Below are 7,663 nucleotides of genomic sequence, written 5' to 3'. Positions count from 1 at the left end.
AAAAGTAGATTTTGAGAAAAACAGAAAAAAACCCAGGGATTTTTAAAAAGGATTTTAAGAGCAATTTGCACTTTTCAAACGTCCTTTTATTTCATTTTGGGTGCTTTTTCAACAGTTTCTTCATCGTGACCAGATACAACAGATGTCAAAGGAAGTTTTTCCGCAAAAAAAAAAAGTTGGATAGTTTGAACAATTTTATCGATATTGCCTGGGATCGCCGACCCAGGTCTTCCCTTAATAACGGCATGCAGAAAAAATTATTTAATAACCTATGAAATCCCTCTTACATTAGTCTTTTTTTTTTATATTGATAAATTACAAGCTATACGGTACCCAACAGCAAGCAGCATGATTGTCACTTCACAATGTGAAAGTCATTAAGTTGTGTTTGCTCTACTCTTTATATCCAATTCAGCAGCATTTCCTGGACAACTAAAAGGATGATGGGAACCAAACACTATTACCACCTTTCCTCGTGATGCCCAATATCCATAGCAACTGGGAACAAAAACGCGGTGGGTGAAAGTAAAGTGTAGCCTCTAATTTTAAACTGTTTAACTTAGTATGCAACATCCGAGTAGCAACTTTGTCTTACAAGAATAGCGAACAGTTCTCTGTACCCATAGTGATGTATGAAGATGTGGAGGCTTATACTTTTACCAAAATCTGTAAGAATTTAAACTGACCGATCCCCAAGCAAAATTAGTACAGCTGTCAGTTGTAAGTCCAAAATTTTGAATTTTTGTAAATTGCAGTTTCTTAGTCTGTGGTATTAGTTGCACATGTTTGAGGAATATTTTGTCCAAATTCAAATTCTGAATGTAGAAGAGAAAAAAAAAGCTTGAACAGTTAAGCAGCTTGCTGAAGATATTTCAAGAGAACATGACAATTTAAATTTCCTCTAGCTCTGGTGAAGCTAATTCAGGTATGGTACTTACCTCAGGTCTAGCATGAGCCATCGTCTTGTATTCATGCACAATGCTCTTGAACCGAACGTCTTGTCCCACAACTTTGCACATCCCAAAGATGCAGCACATAAGGATCTGAGACATATTTTTTAAAAATGAAGTTTGGAATAGAGGAGAGGAAACAATACAAAAAAAGGTTGCTTCAGAAAACTGCTTAAAAAATCGGGTAACTGTTTCACCAAGGGGTAAAGAAAGTTTGTGGAGGGAAGAAAGAAAGGAGGTAAGCTGTAGCTCACAAAAGTCATCTTGTCTGAAATTCTATGTGACCTCAAACACATCAGAAAAAGATCAAGGAAAGCTCAGGTAAAACAAAACAAACAATACATTAAGAAAAACTAAGAAAAGATGAAGAAGAAGAAAAAATCAACACTTCTACAAAAGACTAAAGGTACTGGGATGGAACACAAGTCGAAGATTCAACAAGACAAGTAAAGTAAAAGTGAACTAAAACAATCTGTACATTAAAAAGACTTGGAAAAGCTGAAGTGGAAATAAATCATTTTAACTCCAGTGAACTTAATCTTATGAAAAGTAGCTGAAATTTTTCAAAACAATAACCCAGATTGACAAAGTAATATGATACAAATAGGCATATGGATACCGAAGAAAAACAAAATAGCACAAAAGAGTGCAGGTCAATCACTCAGAAACATTTGTTCTGCGTTATGTAGTTTCTTGCGCTACCGCTGATTACAGGACCTGTACAAAACACTGGTACAGCAGGCCTGCAGATATGGCACCCTCTACAACATAATAATGGTTGAGCCAAATTGAAGTATGATTCAAATTCTAGAAGTTCGCCCTAATGTAAAGGAATAAACTGACCTTAGAAGCAATCACAAAGGTAAAGCCATACCAAGCAAAGGTTTTACAGAGATTAAACATCTATCGTCAGTCTCAAGGGGTTATCATTTTTTTTTTAAAGGAAACTGCATTATCTATCATGGGTGCAGTCTCAGTTAATAAAAAAGCACATTTCTCACAAAAAAATTCCAAATGAAGAGTTTTAGTTTAGTTTTAGTTTAGGTTTTACGGCGCTCGCAACTGCATAAAGTCATATGAGCGCAAAAGGGTGAATGTCAACAGAGATTTCCTTACTCTGCTTACCCCTCTAGCTTCAACAGCACAAAGTCTGCTTCGACTATCAAGGCACCCCGGAAATAACGGGTCACAAGAGTGTGACAAACATACAAAAGAAGTAGAGGGAAATGACGATAGTAAGGATATGGAAAAATGGAGAGTTTTCAGGTTCTTAGAGGAAAACAATGCTAAAGGATTAGAAATGGGTTGTTTTGTTATTTCTGTTTTAGCATCATGGAATAAATTTTTTTTTAAAGCAAGATTATGACATTGCAAACAAACATTTGTTGCAAAAGATGCGTCTGTACCCTTACCTGATCTATATGGCGGTTTTTAATCAAGTTTGGCATTTGCGTGACACAGTGCTCGAAGCAAGTCCAGATTTTGTGTTGCTGAAATACATAAGATGAGACCAGTTGAGCTGGAAAGGTGCAGTGAGATAAGACCCAAAAAACCCCAAGATTCTTAAATATAAGACAATTGTATAAATTAAGTTAAGCCATGAAAGGAAATTCATACATTGATAGCTAAATGAAAGATATCCCATAAACAAAATTTAAGTCATACAATGAAAGGAAAGAGGACTAGAAAGAAGCCAGACAATGTCTAGAATGGAAAATCTTGTGAATTTTAAAATAAATTTGGCACCAAACCAAAAAGGAAAAAAAAAAAAGAAAGAAAAAGAAAAAGACCCTTGCTCAAGCAGGCCAACAGAACCTAGAAAACCAAAAAAACTGACTATTCTCACCCTGTTCACTCACAATCACAACCAGCACTTTTTATAACATCCTTATGAAAATTTGGCAAACAATTTTCATATATTATTATTTCAAACCAGAAATGCTAAAACGCCTGTTTTCCCTCCAAATCAAGCTACAGTAAATCGAAATTCCCTCTCCTGTCAACAATAATGCTTTTTTGATTTTTCAAAAAAGGACATCCATTCAATGATGTCCATTTAGCTCAGAGAACAAGCAAGATAGACAGACAGAAACAACTGTGGAAAAACAAATTAGGCAAGACTTAGCAGTGGCACCCATCCTCCTTGACACTAACACAACAAATAGGCAATCTTACCACATCCTTGGCGATCTGCAGATTGGTGCACAGCTTAGAGAGACGACAGTAGCCCAGCCTGCACACTGATGAGAAGAAATAGAGTAAATGTTTTAAAGCCCCATCAATACAATTTAGACAATTTATGAGGCAGGGTGCTTTGATCTTTCCTGAAAGGGCCATCCCTGGCAGAGAGAGAGACAAACAACAACAGAGCAGACACTCAAACATACATGACAAAACTTCCACAAGTTGAAAGCAAACACTTTTCCTGTGTGCGAGGGAGAAACGCCTAATCATTACATCATAGCTGCCAGTTTCAAGTTCAACTTGGCTAAAAATGATGTAGCTGTATCCAGCAAACAAGTGATGAACAGCAACATAAAGCATGAAAACTATCAATGCAAATCAAGTATACAATGGCATTTAAAAAGTTTACAATAAAAGTTTAGGCTGGGATTTTTTGTGGGTTTTTTTTTAAAGCTTTGGTCAAAGTTTTACAGCACTGACAACACAGGTCATATAAATTCAGAAGATAATGTGTTACTAGAGAGTAACTTAAAAAAAGGAGGAGAGATGAGGATGATAATGGCAAGGAAGGACATAGAACAAACTACACCACAGTTTAGACAAGAGAAAGTCCTGGACTAACTTAAACATCACAGTAAAGTGTCATACTCGGGGATCGACTAGTCTTTCAAGTGCTCTTAATTATGCATACATAAAGGGAAACGAAATTCCCTGTAAGTTTAAGATAAAAAAAGGTCCACAAACACAGAGCAATAAAATGCCATGCTTTACACCAACTTGATGGTAATAATCAAAAATATGTACTTGCAAGTTTTATACGTCTTTTTCAGGAAACCAATTCTCCACGGCTTTGAACTCAAAACCTCTGAATAACATACCTGGCAGGATAATCATTAGGCCACCGAGTCTATGATAGATCTAAAATGCTGACCATTTCTCACAATTAGTTTCAAACAAAAGTGAGGTGTGCAGACAAAATGAGTCACTTCTCCGATTTTATCTCTATGGAAATAAGAAACCTCAAATTTATAGACCGAGTCTGTGCAATTTATAAGTATGAAATAATAAAAGACATGCTATACCTGAAGAAAATGGCATCCATTGAAAATTCGCAAATTTGACCCTCCTGTCGATTTTTGGCTGATATCTCCACTTGTGGACTGCGAGAGGCAACTCATTTTGTCAGTAAACCTCACAAACAGAAAATGTACTCACCACGACTTAAAAAATGAGATAACGACTGAGACTTTCTGGCCGGAGGCCTCACTGAGGTTGAAGTGTCAGAGCTGCTGTTGGCTGAGTGAGCAGGTGAACCTTCTTTGGCAGGAGATTCTGTTTTGGACGGTGAAGAGATGGGGGTTGAAGCAGACTGTTCCACTTTTACGGGAGACCCTTGAGGTGGAAAGAGTTGGCGCACCGGAGACATGAATCTGACCAAGAAGAAAGATTGAAATTCAAAATTAATTATGGAATATACCCTACAATTCATACTGAACCAGACACATATGAGGGAGAGGGAGAGGGAGAGGGAGGGAGAGAGAGAGACAGAGAATAGAGTGAGAGGGAAGGAGAGGGAAGGAGAGGGAAGAAGGGAGGGAAGAAGGGAGGGAAGAAAGGACGGAGGGGGATGAAAGGAAGGGGAGGGAAGGAGAGGGAGTGTGAGAGGAGACGAGGGGGAAGTAAAGGGGACAAGGCAGAATCAGAAGTGAGGGAAGGAAAGAGGTAGATATAGAAAGAAAGAAAGCGAGTTTTCCAAAAACCCGGTGACTCACAAATGAGCGGGCGACTCGTTCTGCTCAGCCCTCACACTGTTACTTTTGTCTGGAGATTTCGCTGGAGAGTTGGTGGGTGTGGTCATCTGTCCAACTTCCCAGGTGCCCATCACATTAAACAGCATGGAGTCCTGAAAGAAATGAAAAGGAAATTGGAGGGGAAAAAAATATAATGGGAATGATGGTCTAAATCATTTTTCAATTTCGTTTGTTTTCGCAGAAAAGTATAGACTTATATAAATGCAAGACACATTTGTGAGAAACAAAGGGCCACAAAGAACGTTTCCTTTTCTTTAACTATCTATACTTTATAGACAGTGATATTATACAGTCTTGACCTCCCCTCCCATAACCCTCTCGGACTCGCAACCGTAAGGTCGTGGGTTCGAATCCCGTCAGGGACCCGACGTTGTGTCCTTGGGAAAGGCACTTTACACAAATTTTCCTCACTTCACCCAGGTGGGAACGGGTACCCGGCTATAGACAGCGAAAGATCTTGTCAGTATGTTAGTGTTTGAGCGCTTAATCAGCTGCTTGCACTGTATGCTTCACGGGAAGCTAAGAATGTTTCGGAGTGTTCTATGGTCTGCTGGGGTAATAATATAGTGTAAAGTGCAGAGAGCCTGCTGTTGAGCGGGGATATGCGCTATACAAATGCTATCTATTATTATTTTTATAACCCCCCACCCCCCCACATTACATCACAGCAGGTCCATGTGCACATTTCATTTCATCATAAGTATAGTTTGTTTGGATTTTTCAAAAAAATTCCAAGGTAGTTGTACTATGCTTGATGGAACTTGTGATATACTTTTTGCTTTAAGACACCATGAAAATGTCTGGATCAGCCACAAAAGGACTCATTTCACTTGAGGACTGATTGAAGCCAGGCAAACACCTGCCCTCTTTTCTCTAGATTACTCCCTTTCGGAATTCACATAATAGCACATTTGCATAATAGCAAGTATTTCTTGTCACCCAGGTGCATGCTCTTAGTCTTAGCCAGAGAGCAATATACTTGAAAATCAGGAAAGAATAGACCTGCCCAGGCTGTAGACTCAACCAAAGCTGTTAAAAGCCTACACATACCTTTTTCCATGCCAGACTCTCCAAAATGTATTGCTCCACATTCTGCAAATGCTGTGGGAGAAAAATAAAGTAACAGTTATAAAGAAAATGAGGAGCAAAATGAAAAGTTTCTACGAAAATAAGACTGTTTTCAAGTTCCGAATTTATGTCTCAAATTTCCTTCGACATATATATGAATTAATTATTGTGATTCAGACAAACCCAAGTACATTACTAGTGAGCTTAAAGTAAAGTAAGCAACAAGCAAAATATACATGTAATATTTGTCCCAAAGTTAATGTATATATGAAATAAATATACGACTCCGAAGCAGGAAGGAGTTTCATTGCTGTGCTAAAATTTTGACAGCTTACAGGATTGTCTTCAAAAAAGAATGTGTGAAACTAATGAATGAATGAACTGGTAACATAGACCCATTTTCAGCAATTGCTGAAAACTAATCTGACATTAAAGTCGTCCTAAAAAAAATTATCCCAAGCCGCTGCCAGCGGCTCACTGGCATAGCAGTTTCGACCGCGAGCTACTGGGATCAGCTTGTCGGAGATAATGAGTTTTTTGTTTCGTTTTAGTAGAGATTTTGCGGCGCTCGCAACTGCATATGGTCATATAAGCTCCAGAAGATTAGAGGAGTTACAAGAGAGTAACAAACATAAAATAGAGGGAGGGGAGATAAGGACCATAGATATTTGATAGGAAAGAAGGAGCAAACCACACCAGAGCACCCGCCAACCACCAGCGATAATGAGTTAAAAGCCATAGTTCACCAAACAGTATGAGTAAGTGACATGACTGAGACAAAGTCATGAACAGACACACTCCTTCCAGAATGTAATGAAATATTTGTGCTAGAATGACATTCATCAAACACAACTGGTAAATGTGAATTTATTGAAAGCCTGTCTTACAATTTTAAATTAATTCATTATAAAGGGGGTAAAATCCATACAGAAACGTGTCCTTAAATAGACATAAAAGATGTTGAACTACAAAAAAGAAATTTTTATCTAAATTGCCCAACAGGCGGAAAAATGTCCGTTTCTGTACTTTCATTATTTTGACGAACGCCTGATTTCAACATGCAGCAACAGATATACACTACTCACATTACGCTTGTCTTTGAGAATGAAATTTCCTAATGAATACCAACCCCCCCCCCCAAAAAAAAAAAAAAAACAAACTCTGATAAAACTAAAACTGTCTTTCCCTTTTTCTTCTTACCTTCACAATGACAGCAGGAAGCAATGGCTCAGCTTTGATGAAGCTCTCTATCACCTTGTAAAACTCATACGCCTGGAGGTCAAAAATTTCCAGCACCCACGGAAACTTGGACTTGGCTGCTTCTGAGGTCATCGAGCCTGATGCCTGGCTCCCTGGAGATTTAAAAAAAAATAAATAAAAAAATAATTGAAGAACTGAAAACAAGATTTACACATTTACATCGGGCTTGGCTTCCTAATCTGTACCGCCGCCCAGATCTTCAGTTTAATCTTTATAAGAGTTTTATGGTACTTGCAACACAAATAGGTCATATAAGTGTCGAAGATTAGAGGTGTCACTTGGGAGTAACATACAACAAAGAAAAGAAGGAAAGGAGATAAGCATGATAGACGATGGATAGGAAAGAAGGAGCAAACCACACCAGAGCACCCGCCAACCACTCACATTTTA

The 7,663-nt window shown here is 38.2% G+C and overlaps 1 protein-coding gene across 1 annotated transcript in view; it reads right to left on the bottom strand.

The window, feature by feature from the left end:
- The window catches only part of LOC101848233 (retinoblastoma-associated protein), a 46,640-nt gene that overhangs the window by 11,859 nt on the left and 27,118 nt on the right, over positions 1 to 7,663 (bottom strand). Inside the window, exons 16-22 of the mRNA XM_005106350.3 lie at positions 7,214 to 7,365; positions 5,996 to 6,046; positions 4,907 to 5,037; positions 4,350 to 4,564; positions 3,126 to 3,190; positions 2,363 to 2,440; positions 939 to 1,043 (exon numbers count right to left, since the gene is read on the bottom strand). Coding sequence (XP_005106407.1) covers positions 939 to 1,043; positions 2,363 to 2,440; positions 3,126 to 3,190; positions 4,350 to 4,564; positions 4,907 to 5,037; positions 5,996 to 6,046; positions 7,214 to 7,365 — 797 coding nt within the window. The remainder of the gene's footprint in view (positions 1 to 938; positions 1,044 to 2,362; positions 2,441 to 3,125; positions 3,191 to 4,349; positions 4,565 to 4,906; positions 5,038 to 5,995; positions 6,047 to 7,213; positions 7,366 to 7,663) is intronic.

The sequence above is a fragment of the Aplysia californica genome, unplaced genomic scaffold (assembly GCF_000002075.1).
Source record: "Aplysia californica isolate F4 #8 unplaced genomic scaffold, AplCal3.0 scaffold00528, whole genome shotgun sequence".
NCBI lineage: Eukaryota > Metazoa > Mollusca > Gastropoda > Aplysiida > Aplysiidae > Aplysia > Aplysia californica.
This window is presented reverse-complemented; position numbering and strand designations above follow the sequence as displayed.